The 19,652-nt window shown below is 42.1% G+C and overlaps 1 protein-coding gene across 1 annotated transcript in view; it reads right to left on the bottom strand.

Annotated features, from left to right (window-relative positions):
- Positions 1–2,224: 2,224 nt before the first annotated feature.
- Positions 2,225–19,652, bottom strand: part of RIOK3 (RIO kinase 3) — a 35,009-nt gene continuing 17,581 nt past the window's right edge. The window contains exons 6-13 of the mRNA XM_068237259.1: positions 19,056–19,199; positions 18,800–18,927; positions 17,739–17,921; positions 14,489–14,648; positions 12,999–13,079; positions 12,649–12,738; positions 4,655–4,762; positions 2,225–3,194 (exon numbers count right to left, since the gene is read on the bottom strand). Coding sequence (XP_068093360.1) covers positions 3,087–3,194; positions 4,655–4,762; positions 12,649–12,738; positions 12,999–13,079; positions 14,489–14,648; positions 17,739–17,921; positions 18,800–18,927; positions 19,056–19,199 — 1,002 coding nt within the window. The 3' untranslated portion in view covers positions 2,225–3,086. The remainder of the gene's footprint in view (positions 3,195–4,654; positions 4,763–12,648; positions 12,739–12,998; positions 13,080–14,488; positions 14,649–17,738; positions 17,922–18,799; positions 18,928–19,055; positions 19,200–19,652) is intronic.

Here is a 19,652-nt window from a genome sequence, read left to right as displayed (position 1 = left end):
CTGTCAAAGCTAGGCATTTCTGGCAGCAGCGCAGCATCACAAGGCATAGCTTTATAGTAATTAGGTTAGTCGGGCCATTGACAAGGCTCAACAATCTTAAAGTAAAGTTTTACATGTTGAGATATCAGGTTAGTTAAATACACTGCTAGAATTTCAGCCAACATTATCCGGTTTTCTGTACCGCGTTGGCCAATAAAATTATCTAGGTAGAAAAAAACAAAGTTTTGTAAAAGTAATATAATGTAATGGCTAAGCAATAAAGTTTAGTTATGCAAGCTGTCAGTAAACTAATCCCCTTCCCAGGCATATTTCCAGATGTTAGCTGAAAGGGAACCTGTACTGAGTAAAATTATTTAAAATAAACACGAGGTTCTTCAAATGAACATTAAATAGTTACCTTGCCATCAGTTCCTCTCAGAAGTTCACCATTTTCTTCTGACAATGATCCCTTCCAGTTCTGACAACATTTTGTCAGAACTGAAATATATCAGTTGCTGTCAGTTATAGCTGAGTGGACAACGGATGTGCCTGGTAATGTCCATGTTTCCCTACGGCTCAACTGGGCGATGTTCCAGTTTAACAGTGTGCTGACCAGGAAGCTATGGGGTAATGGCCATTTTCAAAATGGAGGACAGAGAATTCTCTTGATCACAGTGGACAAACAGGACGCGGGAGAGGAGAAAGATTAAGGAGTAGACTACACGGGAGGTAAGTGTGACTTGTGTATGTTTATTTTGACTTTTAATTTTCAGTTCAGGTTTTCTTGAAGTAAAGCACTGTATTCAGGATATGGTAAATGTGAGATGATAGCTGTACTGGTTACTATTTTTAGCAGTTAGGTGTAAAGTGGCCAGTAGGCTGGAGCCTAGCATGAGCTCCCTTGCTCCAGCCTACTAACCAACTGACTGCTAAAAATAGTCACTAGTACAACTGTCAGCTGACGTAAAACAGAAGCCAGTAAACAGTAACCAGCAACTGTCATGTACATGTTCACCATTTAAAGAGAACCTGAACTGAAAATAAAAAAGTCAAAATAACCATACACAGGTCATACTTACCTCCTGTGTAGTCTACTCAATCTCTTTCTCCTCTCCTGCGTCCCATTTGTCCACTGTGATCAATGTAATTCTCTGTCCTCCATTTTAAAAATGGCCATTATCCCATAACAGCTTCCTGGTCAGCACACTTTGAAACTGTAACATTGCCCACTTGAGCCATAGGGAAACATGGACATTACCTTGCACATTCAGTTGTAACTGACAGCTGCTGATATAGAACTGACAGCAATTGGTATATTTCAGTTCTGACAAAAATATTGTCAGAACTGGAAGGGATCACTGTAAGAAAAAAAAATGGTGAGCTTCTGAGAGGAACGGACTGTGAGGTTAGTATGTAATATTCATTTTTAGCTACTTCATGTGTTTTTTTAAATAATTGTCCTCGCTTCAGGTTCCCTTTAAAGTGAGCCCAAGGTGAGAGTGATATGGAGGCTGCCATATTTTCCTTTTAAACAATACTAGTTGCCTGGCAGTCCTGATCTATTTGGCTGCAGTAGTGAACTGAATTACACCAGAAACAAGCATGCAGCTAATCTGGTCAGTTCTGACAATATTGTCAGAAACCCCTGAGCTGCAGGATACTTGTTCAGGGTCTATGGTTGAAAATATTAGAGGCAGGGGACCAGGAAGGCAGCCAGGCAACTGGTATTGCTTAAAAGGAAATAAATATGGCAGCCTCCATATTATTCTCACCTTGGGTTCACTTTAATAACATACATTGTTTTGCTTCAGCTGACAGTTGTACTGTGTACTATTTTTAGCAGTTAGGTGTCAAGTGGCCATTAGGTGGGAGCAAGTGAGCTCATGCAAGGCTGCCTTCAGCCTACTGGTCACCTAACTGCTAAATAACGGTCATCTACAAGTAGACAATGACAGGGTCTCAACTTGGCTTTGAAGGCTATAAAACATCAATGCTTTATACAATAAATAATTGAGCTTTTATAGCCTTCAAAGTCAAGTTGAGACCCTGTCATTTTCTACTTCTACTGATTTCCTCTGCACCTTTTCTGGGCCCAGGTGCGGCCTGGTTGACACCTTAACATTGAATGCAGTTGAGGGATTAGACAATTTATTCTGATTGTATTATTATGTACCCCATGCTAGTTTCTCAGTTTGTACAGTGCAAAGGAATATGTTGGTGCTTTATAAAGCAATACACAAGATAATCAAAGTCACGCTGTGAGTCTTTATTTCAGATTTATTAGAGTACTACAGATTTCAAGCAATCCATATTCATTGATTATTTACTATTAAGAAGTACATAATAGGCAAAACCGATAACATGTAAGCAGTTAACTGTAGCAGAAAGCACATTACTATGCCTGTAACAATTATAGCAGAAAGCACATTACTATGCCTGTAACAATCATTTACCTAACAGCAAGACAGGAAAATACATGGTGAACAGGACAAGGTCAGCAGATCATGTGTCAGCTTTATTCTCCATAACATTTTGTATTTTTAGATTATTTCATGAAGCTATTTACGAGAAAACTATTTAGCTGCTAATGTTGCACTCAAGTCCTTCAATTGTGGCCAGCAAAATGTCATGTCAGGGAGTACCAAAGAACACATTTGCTTGTTGCCAAACTGCAGAGTAAAAGATGTTCCATCTTTCTCACCCCCATGGTAAAATTAGTTCACAATCACACCAGATTTTTTTTTGTTTTTGTTTCCGCTACCAGTCACCCTAAACACACAGCGCTCAATTCAACCCTTCTGCTTCAAAGGCCAAATATAGTCTAAGTGAGAAGCAAATGAGTTAAACCACCTTTTCAAAAATGTAAAAACTCACACTGCAAAGTCAGCACTTCTGGTGCCATTGAACCCGTGTTTCCAGGTTGTGACCAGAGAGAGCACTTTATATGGAATAGTGTTCTCTAGGGTGAGTGGTGATCTGTACCAGTGTTTCCATCCTGCATTAGGCAGGGAGGTGATCCACTGGGTCAAGGCTGTCACAGGACAGCAACCAAGCTTTGCCTTGGTTTTCTTTCTTGTGTAGTGCTCAGCACAAGAAATGCATCAGTGTTATTCATCGTATAGTCTGGGGGGTCCATCGTCATCCCTCTGGAAGGTGGCCACCTTCTTTGAATGATTCTGAACATGAGCTTCATTAATCTTCTCCAGCGCTTCAATCTGAGGGACAGAAAAGAAAGCAACTTTAAAACATCCGTAGATTAAACTGGGACCATTTACTAAATGGTTTTCATGACTGATTATTTAATGTCATCAGTAATATAAAAAAACACAAACAAATGCAATGTTTCAGAGGCTCAGAAGACATCTTGGCAATCTCAGAGACACTCAGATCTCTGAATGTGGACAGCCAATAGAATTGTTCAATGTCAAAGCAGTAACAATATTATGTGCACAGCTACAGTTATACATTGAAGCATAAAACACCCTAAAAGGGAACCTGAAGCGAGAGGTATATGGAGGCTGCCATATTTATTACCATTTAAAGAGAATCTGTAATATCGGTCATCCTGTGCATCCCCGGTCCAGCACTGGCTACATCGATCCGCAGCAGATTACAATTTTTACCTCTGGGATCCAACGCAGAAGCATCTTCCCCCTCGGGCTTCGTCTATGCGCTTTTAATTACAGATTCTCTTTAAACAATACCAGTTGCCTGGCAGTCCCGCTGACCTCTTTGGCTGCATTAGTGTGACTTACATGTGAAACAAGCATATTGGCTAATCTTGTCAGTAAGAGCTGATCTGCATGCTTACTTAGGGTTGGATTAGCAGGACAGCCAAGCAACTGGTATTGTTTGAAAATAAATATGAAAGCCTCCATATACACCTCTCACTTCAGATCCCCTTTAAAATTTGTTGAAAATTCTCACTTTGGTTTCCATACATGGATGTTTAGAGGCATAGATCCAGGCGCCAGTGTTAATGAGTCTACAGTGAGAGTCACTTATCTGGTCTGCACGCATTAACATTAAGATTAGTTAAAATACCCCAGTACACCATTTCACACTATGATAAAAGTATAAATCATGTGAACAAGAAAATTCACTGTATTCGCATTTCTCCTAAAAGTAATCAAACCGATAAAATTCTGGATAGTCAATTTACTATTATGTTTCAGTAACCCCCTGTAGCCTATGTTCCTTTATAAAAAGGGATCTGCGAATAGTTGCCATAGCAATTTATAAACTAGGGTGTTCATGAGTAATCTTTTATGCTGGTGTCAGTCCTCAAGTTACATGGGATTACTTGCGTGTTATATGGTTTACAGGTTGCTATAGCGATCAGTTTATTTCCCTGAATTTCTGACTGCAAGAATCAATCATACATGGGCAGGAAGAGGTAAATAAGACAAGGTTTACAGAAAACATAAGATTAGAATACAAATAAATTCATAGAAAACATTGCTTTCAGACTTGCTGTGCTTTTACATTAACACTCACAAATTAGGCATGAATCCCATTCTTGCTAAAAAAAAAAAAAAAAAAAAAAAAAAAAAAATTGCTGGAGCTTTAGGATCTGAACCTGATAGATGCATCTTTTTCCAAGGTTGCTAATTTATGTAGATATTTAAACCATTTCATTGGGTGTTTAGACGGACAATATGTCATAACTGCTTACCTCTGCCAGAAAATCCACTTGGTTATCAGAGGTAATATTCAAGTCAGAGACAATATTGAAGAGTTCTCTTTCATTAGGCGTTTCTGGAACACCACATTTCTGGAAAAACTGTTTACAAAAGGGAAGGAAACACACGCGGTTACATTTTCCTACATTTGTATATGCAGAATTGCGAATAAAAAAGCAGCACTGTTAGAAGCACTCTTATGTTTACACAATATCAGTGAAACTAAGCTAGGTTTTATTTTTTAGATTATAGTGTATTTTTTATACTATTATAGTGTGAATAGCAATGGGGCAATGTGAAGACTGCTGGATTTCGAGTACTTCCTCCACCTGCAATGTAATGCTTGTGGTGGGAGCACTGAGGATATATTTGCTCAGCAGGTGACATAATCCTATCCAATTGGTAGTCGCTTCTAGATTATGGCCTCAATTCACTAAACTTATCTCCTGTCTTTAATAACTCTTCTAGAGTTGTTACCATGGTGATAAGGCATGTAGTATTCAGGAAACATTTTACCTCAGGCAAGCCTAAAGTTAACTCTTCTGTCTTTAAATTAACTCTCCAATCCTTAAAATAACTTCAGAGTTAAAGACAGGCTGTTAATTAGCTGCATGTGAAAATAACTACAGAGGAGGTAAATTAACTACAGGAGAGGTAACTTAAGGAATGAAGAGGTAAGATAACTCTCACTTGTGGAGGTAAGTTTTCTCTTGCCTTATTATCTCTAGCATGATCTTAGTGAATTGAGGCCAAAGTCACCCATAGTCACTCGTGTGTAAAGAACTCTGCAAACAAGATAGGTTTTCCTTTGCGTTCTCTTCAGTTTCCAGTATTATCAGGGATAGTATATCAAAGAACAGCTACATTCTCAGCTATGATTTGTTGCTTGTTAGGAAGGTTGAATACTCAGATGTTTTTATTAGGCACCTACTCTTAGTAATATTCTTATGCATAATGTGTTTCATGTACCACCCGAGTACATTTCAAATCGGCGCCGGTAGACTTGGACGCAGGATACAGCGGTATATAGCTGATCCTGCTTCTGCACAAGCCCGGGCCGATTTAATTACTATTCCCCCTCCAGGCCGCCATGGATAGTGGGGGAATGAAATAATTCGGCTTCCAGCGGTTGCTGGAGGCCGAATTATTATGTTTTTAAGCAACCTCGGCTCCGTCTTCTGACGGAGCCGACGTTACTCACTGAGCGCTGCAATAGGAGTGATTCCTATTGTAGTCTATGGAGGCGCCGGCTGTGCTCAAATCTAGCAGCGCTGAAAAGCACTGCTCCGTACCACCCTACCTGTATGTGGCTCCTTGCCTGTACACCAAGGAGTAACCCATCTGTGTGGGCATTGTTGCTTCTGTGGGCAATGGGCTGCTGACCCAACTTTTAAAATTAGGGCTGGATATGCAAGTATTTAAAGATTATATTAAAGATAATTTGTTTGTGCCAGAGATTCTACATTAAGTAGAATGTAGGAACGTTTTCTTTTCATGATGAGGGAGTGGTCCAAGACTCATTGATCATATAAAACAGAATCATTGAAATGACCCCACAGTTTGCTGGAGAGGAAGAAGTATGGGCTCTAAAAAGACAACTTTACTTACGGTAACGTCTTTTCCAGTAGTCAGAAGGACAGCACCCCTGGTGAGACTTGTCTCCCTCCCAATCGTGGACAGGAACTGCAAAAGAAAAGATTTGCATAACAAATTGGCAGCCATACATAAGCCACTATCTTACCACCAGTAACTCAGTTAATACAATAGATGACACGGACCGCATAGATGCTTACTTACATAATTATTATTCCACCCAAAAGAAGGGCGGGTTGCAGGGGTGCTGTCCTTCTGACTACTGGAAAAGACGTTACCGTCAGTAAAGTTGTCTTTCCCAGAACGTCATTGGACAGCACCCCTGGTGAGACGATGTACAAGATATAGGATCTAGGGAGGGACCACTGCCTGCAGCACCTTCCTTCCAAATGATAAGTCTGCTGCAGCCGAGATGTTTAGGCGATAATGTTTCACAAAAGTGTTCTGACTTGACCAGGTAGCAGCTCTGCATATCTGTTCTATAGATGCCCCTGCCCTCTCTGCCCAGGAGGTTGATATTGCTCTTGTAGAATGAGCTCTGATTGGAGAGATTAAATGCTTTCCTTGAACCTGATATGCTGATGTGATAGCCTGTTTTATCCATCGTGCCAGCGTTGCTTTGGAAGCTTTGTTGCCTCTTTGTTTTCCAGCAAAAAGGGTGAACATTGCGTCAGTTTTCCTCCAGGAACTTGTTCTTTCCATGTAGTGTATAAGACATCTCCTTACGTCAAGGGAATGGAGTCTCCTTTCCTTTTCATTACTAGGATTCTCGCAAAAGGAGGGCAGGAAGATCTCCTGATTTCTGTGAAAAGAGGAAACTACCTTGGGTAGAAAGGCTGCATCAGGACGTAATGTTATTCTATCCTCCGAAATGGTGCAGTAAGGCTCTCTAATGGATAGTGATTGTAATTCACCAATTCTCCTGGCTGAAGTAATTGCCAGCAGGAAAATGGTCTTTAAGGTAAGACATTTTTCTGAAATTTGCGCTAATGGCTCAAACGGGGCCTCACACAAACCCTGTAAAACAATGTTTAAATCCCAAGCAGGTACTTTTGTTTTAATTGCTGGCTTAAGTCTCTTTAAAGCCTGAAAAAAACGTACAATTAGATTTTCTTCTGCCAGCCGTTTTTCTAAAAACACACTAAGAGCAGATACCTGTACTTTCAGGGTGCTGATACTAAGACCTTTCTTATATCCACACTGAAGAAATTCCAATACGGACTTAAGAGATGCATTGTTAAAGGATCTTTCCCCACACCAATCGTTAAATATTCTCCAGGCTTTTTGGTATATTTCTCGAGTCACTTTTTTCCTACTCTGTATCAAAGTTTCTGATAGTTCATCTGAAAACCCTTTGGACTTCAGGATGCCCCATTCAGGTTCCAAGCTGAAAGGTGAAGCATGTGTAAGTTCGGATGCCATACTGGACCCTGAGATAGCAAGTGTGGCAGAGGAGGAAATATTATCGGATCTGTTACTGCTAGTGCCCTCAGTGACGTGAACCATGGTTTTTTTGGCCACAGTGGAGCTATTAAGATTACTCGAGCCTTGTCCTGTATAATCTTCTTTATCACTCGTGCTAGCAACGGAACTGGAGGAAATGCATACATCATTACTTCCCCCCAATTGATCGAGAAGGCATCTACTTTCCATGGTAGATCTTCTGGAAACAGGGCACAAAATTGTTGGCATTTCGTATTCACTTTCCTTGCAAACAAGTCTATTTTTGGGCAGCCCCATTGTAATGTCACCTGCTGGAATATTTCCTGATCTAATGACCATTCGTTCGCATCCAACCTCTTCCTGCTGAGGTAGTCTGCCAGTTGGTTTGAGGTTCCTTTTAAGTGTGTCGCTGTTAAGGATGAGAGATTCCTTTCTGACCAAAATAGGATCTTCGTCGTCTTTTCCCATAAGGATTGACTCCTCGTACCCCCTTGTTTGTTTAGGAAAGCCACCACACTCTGATTGTCTGTCCTTATCCTCACATGAGACTTCTTGATTTGGGGCCCGAAATGTAGTAAAGCTTGCCACACTGCTTGCAGTTCTCTGTTGTTTGATGACTGTGAACTGATCGTCATACTCCAGGCTCCCTGGGCCGGTTGAGAATTGAAGTGGGCTCCCCAACCCCATAAACTGGCGTCGGTTGTAATTGTATTCTGATGAGGAAAACTCCACAGACGACCTGGAGATAGATGATCCAGCTGTTTCCACCAAAGCAGAGAAGCCTTTGTACTCTGTGGAATGACGATTTTCTTGTCCAGTGACGTCATAGACCTGTTCCAAGATTTTAGTATCCACATCTGTAAGAATCTTGCATGGAACTGCCCCCACTGGATTGCCGGAAAGGAAGAAGTTAGAAGACCTAGAAGTGCCATGGCCTTTCTTAGCGATATGCTTCTCAATTTCTGAAACGAGAGAACATTGTCAATAATAGCACTGATCTTCCTATCAGGTAACAACAATTTCTCCTTTCTAGTAGAAATAATGAAACCCAAAAACTCTAAGGATTGGAAAGGGACTAGGGCAGACTTTTCCCAATTAATCAACCAACCCAAGTCCTGGAAGAAGCTCAAAGTTGTAGTTATCTGATCAAAAACGGATTTCTCAGAAGACCCCCATAATAAAAAATCATCAAGGTAACCGACAATATTAATCTGTTTTAACCTGAGAAGGGCTAGTACCTCAGACATAACCTTGGTGAATAGCCATGGAGCTGAAGATAATCCGAAAGGTAAGGCATTAAACTGAAAATGTCTTACCTCTCCTTCCATCCACACGGCGAACCTTAGGTATTGTTGGCAGGACAAATGGATTGGCAGATGAAGATATGCATCCTTCAGGTCTAGAGATGCCAAGAAGTCGTCTTTCTGTAAGAGATGAACTACAGATCGGATATTGTCCATCCTGAACTTTCTGTATTTGACCCTCAGATTTAGTTTCTTTAGGTTTAGAATAAATCGATAGGTTCCCTGAGGTTTCTTCACCAGGAAGACTGGAGAGTAGAATCCCTGTTCTTTTTGGCATGCTGGAACCTGACGAATTACCCTTTTCTGAAGAAGTGACCTTATTTCTGATTGAAGGGCTATTCTTAAAGATGGGTCTTTTGGACAAGGGGTTAGGACAAAATTTTGAGGGGGAGGCTGCTCGAACTCTATTTTGTAACCTTCTAATATTATATTCAGTAACCACTGATTGCTGAACAGTTGTTGCCATTTTTCGAAATAGTTGGTGACTCTCCCCCCCACTGGAATGATGGCGTCATTGCTTGTTTGTCTTTTTGGTATTAGTAGAGGTATTGGGGGGTCTTTGTTGTCTATAAGGGGCCCATCTTCTACCCCTGGAAGATTTGTTATCCGCTTCATTTTTGGCGGGGGCCCGAAATGGCCGCTTATTTTGAAAAGGGCGCTTCCTTGGGAAATTTTTCTTATTATCCGCCGTACGATCTAGTGTATCGTCCAGCTTTGAACCGAACAGCAGATTACCTTCACAGGGGATACCACAAAGCTTAGATTTTGAGGAAGTATCCCCATTCCAGGTCTTAACCCATACTCCCCTTCTAGCCGAGTTGACTAGCGCCGTGGTTCGGGCTGCCAACTTTACTGTATCATCTGCCGCATCAACCATGTAATTTGAGGCATTCGTAATTTTTGGGAAGTCGTTAAGAATTTCTTCCCTAGAAACTCCATTAGCAATCTTAAATTGTAGGTCTGATAGCCAAGTTTTCAGAGAACGACTAACTGCTGTTGATGCCACAGCCGGTTTGAAAGTTAATGAAGCCGACTCCCAAGCCCTACGCAAAACATTATCCATTTTTTTTGTCAATTGGATCTTTTAGGTTACCGAAGTCTTCAAACAACAGGTCTGATTTTCTTGACACCCTGGAAAAGGAAGGATCCAGCTTTGGCGGAGGACCCCAACAAGCCTGATCATCCGGGGCAAAAGGGTAGCGCTTAGATAAAGATTTGGGCCAAAAGGCCCTTTTCTCAGGATTTTCCCATTCTTTCTTAATCATAGATTTAAGAGTAGAATGGACCGGAATGAATCTAGATTGGGGGTCCGCCAAACTTTCATACATCTGGTCCAGGGGTGTCAGGGGTTTTTGCTCTGATCTAATACCCATTGTTTCATGCATGGAGGTTAGGAGATCTTTCATTAAATCTGGGGAAAAAGCAAATTTCTGTGATTTCTCAGCTTTTTCCATCTCTTCACCCTCAGATATCTCTTCTAATGCAGATATTTCCCCCTCAGAGAGTTCTGAGCCCTCTATATCACTCTCCCTACTTCTCCTAGCCTGCACAGGAATACGTGCCGCCGGAGTAGGAGAAGACCCAGTATTGATAGGTATAACAGCAGCGTCACTGCTAGGGCCAGGAACATCAGCAGGGTTGGGGGCTACAGCTTGAGAAGAAATAGCAGAATCCTTAATTTCTTTGATTGCTGAAGACATTTCCGCCCGCATCCAACCCATCAGATCTTTAAATATGACAGGGGATTCATCTTTAACCAGTTTATTTGTGCAATCCTGGCACAACTTTTTAGAGGATGAGGATGACAAGCGAGTGGAGCAAATGGCACATTTCTTCGCAGATTTGCTAGATCCACTTGATGCATGCTGACCCTTGTCAGTTTTATCATGTTTTTCAGGCTTTTCATGTTTTTCAGGCTATAAAACATAATAATAAGCCAACCATTAGCACCCTCTCTAGTACACACACATATATATATATATACACACTGCATATCTATATTTCTATTGTACTTGCCAGAGAGGTATCTTGGGCTGGCCTGGCAGACTGCGCAGGAGCTGACCCAGAAGCGTCCTCCATGCTCACATAAACCACCAGAGTGAGACAGGGAAAAGGATTAAATCCAGAATCACATGAACAATAGGGCTCAGCTGACTAGCCCATTAGCATAATTTATTTGCATAGTCCCCCGTCGTGGCACCTGCCGCTTAATAGATATGCATAATTACCTCGTATCTCCGCAGCCCCTGCCGCGCTATTTGCTAATTACCTCAGCGAATCAGCTGATGCTGATTCGCAATCACCTCCGCGGCCCCTGCCGCCCGATCAGAGTCACGCCGGACGCCGCGCGTGACAACTTCCGGGTTGACCCGGAAGTACCTTGGTCTGAAAGCGCGCCTGCGCTATATCTCTGCTGCCTCATACGGAGAAGCCTCCTCCACGCTGCAGGGCTCCGACTGTCCACTGTACAGCATGCCTGGAGCCCTGAAAGACGTTGCCCCCGACCATCTGTCATGGATAGCATCCTGGAGACCTCTCCTCTGCATTCCCGTCCGGGACAGGAAACTGAACTGAGTTACTGGTGGTAAGATAGTGGCTTATGTATGGCTGCCAATTTGTTATGCAAATCTTTTCTTTTGCAGTTCCTGTCCACGATTGGGAGGGAGACAAGTCTCACCAGGGGTGCTGTCCAATGACGTTCTGGGAAATACGTAGTAGAAGAGGCAGCTTTTGTCAAAGGGATCCTGCATACAGATGCAGCAGGAATAATCTGTCCTACTTCCTCGAACCTTGATTGAGCTCATCTCGTTATGCTCAGTTTTCCTTCCTTCACCCCGATCCACCTCCATCCCCCACAAATCCACTGAGGAGGAGGAGATGGGAACAAGTCTGTTGGTTACGGTCCTTCTCTCTGGCCCCTTTTCCCGAAGACCTTTTTCTCCCTTGATTTTATACTGCATAAGGCCCGGGTTCACACGGGAAGGATCAAAAACTGATCAGATGAAATGGATCCGGTTTTCATCTGTTCCATTAGCACACGGTCAATGTGACGCATCAGTTGTTCTATAATTATCGCAGCCTCTCCAAACTTGCAGTCTGTTCGGAGAACTGTTCTAATGCTGGATACACACCATGCGTTTCCGCGTCGAATGCGTCCGTCGATACGATTATTTCCGAGCATTTCCGAACGCATTTCGATGATTTTTAGGTCGATTGCCATGTAAAGTATGGCAAATCGACCTAACGATCCATCGAAGCTTGAATCGGACATGTCGGAAATAATCGAATCGATGCGTATCGACTGACGCATCGAACGCGGAAACGCATGGTGTGTATTTAGCATTAGAGAGCAACGTGAACACATCCGTTGGTTAACATTGCAACCGTTCGCATCCGTTAGAATCCATTCCGGTGTAGTCTACTAAACGGAAAGATCTGCCTGCCAATGTGATACAGGCCTTAGTAGATGTCCCAGGGCGGTCTGCTGCTGCCTCTAGCGATGCAAGACAGCCATGTTGGGAGACTCCTGTCATAAAGCTTACATTTAAGGGCAGAGATTACAGATTGCCCAACCATAGGTTTTAATTCTTAAAAAAAAAAATATATATATAAAAAAAAATAAAAATTAAAATAAAGTTCAGCTGTACCTGAGACACGTTCCTGCAATCCCTGTACAGAAATTCCAGTCCATGAGGATGAGTAGGCTCAACTGACTGACTGACATCGATAAGCCACACCTGCAGAAAAACATTATTTTGGTAAATACATCCATATTGATCGGTCTTTACTGCCTAGATGCATTTTTCCTTTTTAAAATGCTTTGCTTACGTATGGCTTTCCAATAAATGCGTAAATGCACTTACCGGTATACTATGGATAGTAAAGAAATTCAGACATCCGCACAAAAAATATGGAAGCAGTTTACATAAAAGCTTAGGTTACAAATTAGAGGCAACTGCTCTAGGATGACATGATTAAAAAGTGCAAATATATTTACCTTCCCATCATGCCACATCATGTTATATTCACTCAGATCTGCATGGACAAGATTACACTGGTGATAGAGCTGCTTCATCAACTGCAAAACAAAAAAAAAAAAGACAAATTTCTGATTGCAAACTGTTCACTTACGGTACTCATTCCCAGATGTCAGTGTTTAAAGCCCAATAACAGCTTGGCAATGAAATCCCAGCCAGAGTTAAAGCTGCCTTCCATTCATATGTTCACGTAGGTATGTGGAAGCAGGTCTTACCTTCTACCACATCACCTGTATTGCGGGTGGGGAGGAGCAAAAGTCACGAATGCGGAGAGAATTGCAGCAGATGTCTGTTCAGAATAAGGCAAGTCTACTGTAGTGGTGAAAATCAAACTGAACCCCCTAAGGTCCACAGGAGAGGTTCAGTTACACTGGTTAGTGAAAATACAAGCTGCTCCTCATTTATAAGTTTCTTCTAATAAAGCAAGGGTGTTGAGAAACACGTTGGGTTTTGACATGTTCCATATTAATTTGCGATAACAAACTCTATACTTAATTCACCACTAGAGAAGCCATTTGCAGCATATCAGACTGCCTGAGCCAGAGACGAGAGGGAAGTCTGGGAACAGCCTTCTACATCAGGCAGGGACGGAGGAGAGCCGAGATTTGCTATCCAGCATCTACCATCTGATGTCGGGTGATCTGAGAGCGATCTTAGGAACAAGCCTCGTTTGCTGATCAATCAGTACTGACTCCCTCAGCAACATCTCAAGGTGAGACACATCAAGGGTGAGAAGAATACTCATACATTTAAAGAGACTCTGAAGCCTCTTAAAAATCCTACCTAAACCGCCGCTGTAATCTATCTAAATCCCCCCTAACTCCCTGGGGGGCAATCCGGGCAGCGCTTCAGTGAGAGGCAGAGCTATGAGCTGCAGCTCTGCCTCTCAGCGCGTCTGTTAGCCCGGATCGCTGCCTCTCCCCCGCCCCTCTCAGTCTTCCTTCGCTGAGAGGGGCGAGGGAGAGGCGGAGATCCGCCGCTGATAGATGGCGCATGGAGGGAGAGCTGCGGCTCATAGCGATGCCTCCAACAGCAGCAAAATCCACGACCAAGAAAGTTGTGGATTTTGCGGGGGAGGGGGGGGGGGGATTTAGATAGATTACAGCCACGGGGATGCGGCGGTTTAAGTAGGGCTAATGTGTTAAACAGGATTGTGTAATAAAAAAAAAAAAAAAAAAATTTTTTAAGAGGCTTCAGAGTCTCTTTAAACACAAAGGACCACTACTCTCTTACTTGTTCACTATTGTGGCACCAGTGGCTTCAGCTCTGCCACAGTACAGATTTCCATTGTACTAGGATGCTGCGAACAGCTCTGAACTCCAGTAGTGGGTGAAATCTGCTTTGGTATTAATTTACTTTGTTGGGGGACACTAACCACAATTTCCCTGCCAGGGCTTACCTGGAGTTTACATAAAATGTTACTGTTCTGTAAACCATGGAAAAAACGTACCTCAAGGACCTGAGAATAGGCAGCTTTGGAATCCTCCAACCCAAGTTTCGCCTCTTTCAGAGTTGGAGCAGGAACCTGATCCTTCCCAATAAAAGACATGACCAAAATGTGCTTCTTTAGCATGACAACTTCTGGGCAAGGAATGCCAGCCTTCTGCATCCTACACAATGGCATTTAGAAAACATATTAGTACCTTCTACACAGCACAATAGTTTTTATTAACTGTATGTCTTGTGTTACCACATAACTGGGCTGCCAGTACAACTATAATTTTAGCAACCAAGGCAAAATAGTTAAATGGTCTATAACCACTGCTTTCTGTACATAAGGTTTCGTTCACATTATCAAATGCAGATAGCTTTGCATTCACAACCCACACCATCTGCGTTGCCATGCCGTCCAATGCACTGCTTATCCCATTCACTAACAATAACAATTCTATAGTGCTTTTCTCCCGTAGGACTCAAAGCGCTTTGGCGCTCTCAGATTCAGTAGTTGGTAGTAGGATGAAATATTAACACAAAAAATATACATTTCTGCAAAGGCCAAACTGAACAGGTGAGTTTTCAGTCTGGATCATGTCCAGAGATGGAGCTGTCTTGGTCTGCTGAGGTAAGGAGTTCCATAATGTAGAAGCGGCATGACAGAAGGCTCTGGGACCAAAAACTTTCAGGTGGGTATGACTATTATTAGAACCTGTGGATCTGAAACTGCATTCATTACAGTGAATGGGTCTGTGCTGTATTTTGGGCACAAATGCTTGTGGTAGTGCATCATGGCAACACACTTCTGCACAGCACAATAGTAAGAATGCCAGACAGTGCAACCTAAGCACTTATTTTGTTCTTGCGTATCGCACACTATGCACATTGCTGAAATGCACACAGCCAAGCATATAGTGTGAACGAGGACCAAATCTTTTTTTAGGCTGTAGAATGGCAGGAATGTCATTCCCTGCTGCAACATTAATCTAGTCAGGGTAATGGGAGGTGCCTGGTCTGAAGAATGACAACACTGTGCTATCATATGATCATCATATGGTCAAGAATAACAGCAGCCTCCCAACAGCTCTAAGAATAGGAAGGAAACAACTCCATTTTTTTTCAATTTTTTAATGCAACTTGTACATGGTAGAGGGAAAAAAAAAAAAAAAAAAAAAAAAAAAAAAAGGGGGGGGGGGGGGGGGAATAGTGCTTGAACACACAAGAAACCAGTCTCCATCACACTCATAGGCTGCATTTACTCCTTACTCTGTTAAATGTGCCATCATTCTGAGCAGAATAAAGTGAACAAATCTTTTGCTTTTGGAGTGTTCACAATTATAATACACAGAAAACCTGCACATATTTTGCAAACCGGTCACAATCTCATATGTTACAACCCACACGTTTTGTAGATTAGATTTGAATGAGCCAACTGATTTACAAGGCTATCCGTTCTAATGCATCTTTTTCCTACATATTTTACATACACCACAGTTACACATTAACAAGCATATAGATATCTTAAAGGGTACTCGAGGTGACTATGAAATAGACATGGGTATATACAGTGCCTTGCACACAAATAACTATGCTGTGTTCCTTTTTTTCCTTTCTCTGCCTGAAAGAGTTAAATATCAGGTATGTAAGTGACTACAGTGTAACCCAGGACGTGACTACAGTGTAACCCTCACCGATAAGAAATTCCAACTATATAACACTTTCCAAGCAGAAAATGGCTTGAGAGCAGGAAAGAGATAAAAAGGGTCAATAGTTCATAGATTTTAGCTGTTGCATACTTCAATGAATGTGTCATTGAGCAAAAAAATAAAATAATAAAACTGCTAAAACTTAAAAAGTAGATTTAAACAAACTCTCTGCTCTAAAGGATTATCCACAGCATAACCACCTTTGTGGGGGGAAAAAAAAGTCTTCATTACTTTTTATATGGGGGGGGGGGGGTTAAGCCTCAGCGTTTATGTATGAGGAGAGAGCCACAGAGATCCCCACAGAGCTCTCCTGCAATGTTTTAAGTTACTTGTAACAGTTTGACCTGGCTAAATAAATAACACAGCAGCAGTGGATTTCTAGGCTATATGTGAGATAAAGTTTTTTTTTAATCGTGTGGAAGAGTTTGGGTCCATTTTTAAGGCTGTGTTCCCACTTGAAAGTAAAACAGACATTATGTCTGCATCCATGGGATCCATTGCCGTTAGTGGGCCACATTTCTGTGCAGTCCCTGATAATTCCGGGCAGGCGGATGCATTTATTATATAGCCTATGGGGGGGTAACATCTGCCCCGAGGCTCCAGCAGACACTACAATGTCTGCTCCTGTTGGCCGCACATGATCCGGCACAAGTGGGAACCAAGCCCACGAGTGTTCAGAAAGTGCCACATACCAGAGATGGTGTGCTAGGTATTGACAAACATACTCCCCAGCATTCTGCAGCAGAGGCTCCGTCATCAGTCTACCAGCGGAGATCACCGCTAGGAGACTGTTAGACGGCGAAACCGCTGTCTATTTACGTTGTACAGCCGTGTCACTTGGCTGTCCCCTAGAGAGGCTGAGAAACCATCAGCTCCCATAGGCTGATGCATATGACAGCCGATAGCTGTCATTTGCTGGCGGGGGGGGGGGGGGGATATATATATATATATATATATATATATACATACACAAAAAACAAACATCGCAGGAGCGATCAGAGCCCACCAACAAGCAAAAAGGGGGGGGGGGGAGCCCTTAAAGCTGCAGGGGTCTGAACTGTATAAAAATAGCCTGGTCACTGGGGTGGGGGTGTAAGCCTATGGTCCTGAAGTGGTTAAAGTGTGGTAATGGTGGGTGGCACAGTGGATTGCACTTTCACCTTGCAGCACTGGATCCCTGGTTTGAATTCCAGCCAGGTAATTTTTTTTTTCCCTCATCAATTTGGCCTTAGACTACAATGGACATATGACTATGGTAGGGATTAGACTGTGCGCCCCTCTGAGGGACAGTTAGTGACATGACTATATGCTCTGTACAACTCTGCAGAAAATGCTGGCTAAATAGCTCTTCTACATGCTTTCAATGTAAATAGTTGCCCTTTGTTCCAGCATGATACTCCTAATCCGTTACTTTGTGCGCAACTCTTTTAAACATTTTGCTTTGTCAAAACATACATAGCAACTTTTCTCATCCACTCACTGTTAGTCAGTATAGAAGTAGATAAAAGACTACATCAATATAGAAGAAAGGGAAGACTACAACTGTAGGCGTTCATATACCTCTTCAGGTTGTGTTTTTCCTTCTCTGCCCACATGCGGATGATTTTTCGTGGATTGAGTTTGCTGAATCGTTCCTTGAATCTATAATCATCTTTTATGTATTTGTCTCTGTTTTTGAATTCATTAAGAGTCGTCTTGAAAACCTTTATGGCACATTCATCGGGAACTTCCTGGTCTTCCATACTACAAAACAAAGTGCAAGAGTCAACTTTGGTAAGAGCATTTCTGCTATCACCATTAGAGGCAAACAGGAATGGTTTAAGGCTTGATATGAAAGTGTAACGGTCATGAAAGAACTGTGGGGGCGTCCTCTGCAAACCCCAAAATCAAACAGCCACTTGGCTCCCCCATCCGAAACAAAGTTCTCGCAGAAATGTTCCAACGTTTATCTGAAGGATCATGCAAAAATATAAGGGCAAAAGAGTGAGGCAGCTCGAATTCAGTCAGAAATGACAGCGCAGCGATTTCACTCATGTGAGGTTTTATCAGGAATTCCAGTTTTTAAAGCAACCTTGTCCTAAAAAGCCATTTATCATTAAAATGTAAATCACTTCTATCTTACGTGATTACATTTCTAGTTGTCCATACAACACTATAAAAGGTGGCGATTTTGCGGACAATTGCCCATTCGATAATTATCAAATCGGATGAAAATTTGGTACTGCAACAAGCATGCCCTATCGACGTTTCGACAGATTTCAGGCCAAAAACTGTCAAATATATCGATCACACATTCTGGGAAATCTCAGGCTGACGTGGTTAACCGGGTGTGAAGCAGTGTGCGATCCTGAAACAGATTTTATGCTGAATTTGATCAGGAATAAGCCTGCTGTGCAGCCAACAGGTCGGTCTCGAATCAGAGAAAGATCTGTCTCTCGGTCAATGTGCCCATACATCGCTAGATTTATGGACACCTAATGACTATATATTTATATATATTGATGCCCAATTTCATAGTAAAAAAAAAAAAAAAGAAAAAAAAAAAAAGAAAGAAAGTTAGTAGACTAGCGCTGTACTTTTAGTAAATACAATGGTGCACTTTAGTTTGAATGTCTCCATACCTTCCTCCACTAGCATGAAACACAACTGACTCCTTTCCAGTGCTCACACAGCCATTGATAGTTTCCAGCACCCCAGCATTCACCATTTTATACAGCAGCAGTCTGGTCTTTGGATCCACCACTTTTTCCTGAAAGACAACAGATAACATAAGCAAACTTTATCTCGGGGAGTCCAAAGAACACTGCCACACCAACAGCACAAATATCAGCTTAAAGTACCAAAGATGAAGAAAGAACATAGAAAAATCAGACTTACAGTTGTAGACACTTCCTTTTTGTCATGCAGTCTGGCACTCTTGCGCTGCTCAGAGATTGAGTGCTGCTTTAATGCATTGAAAACCTGATTGGATAACTTCAAGTCCATGCCAATGCCATCTCCAACTTGGAATTCTGGCACAAACTGTGAAATGTAAAGAAAAATTCTGTTAGATGGGTGCAGATTTGGAAAGTCATAGCTGCTGGAAACTTTTTTTTTTTTTTTAATAATTTCAATTACAAAAAGTCTTGCAAAGCATAGTAGCAATTCCAGTTAAAGTGGAGTTTTTATTTTAAGAGAACCCAAGCTGAACCAAAAAATGAGAGGCTTCCTGCATCCTCCTCCAGACCACTGCCCGGGTCTGGAGCTCAATGCAGGAGTGCAGTGGCACAAATGAATAAAAAGGAGCGCTGAAACAATAATATATCTGACGAGCTCTTAACGGATAGATTCTGGGGGGTCTGTGTGCGGTAATGGTGTGGGGGGGGGGGGGGGGTCAGGAAGATGCTTCATTCTTTTTAGGCAAGATCTGATATTTTGCTTAAGGTTCAGCTTGGGTACACTGCTGCGATGGCTAAGAATTGCAATGGAAAATTG

Source organism: Hyperolius riggenbachi, chromosome 5, assembly GCF_040937935.1.
Source record: "Hyperolius riggenbachi isolate aHypRig1 chromosome 5, aHypRig1.pri, whole genome shotgun sequence".
Lineage (NCBI taxonomy): Eukaryota > Metazoa > Chordata > Amphibia > Anura > Hyperoliidae > Hyperolius > Hyperolius riggenbachi.
Note: the sequence above shows the minus strand (reverse complement) of the source record. Positions and strands in the feature narration are given on the sequence as shown.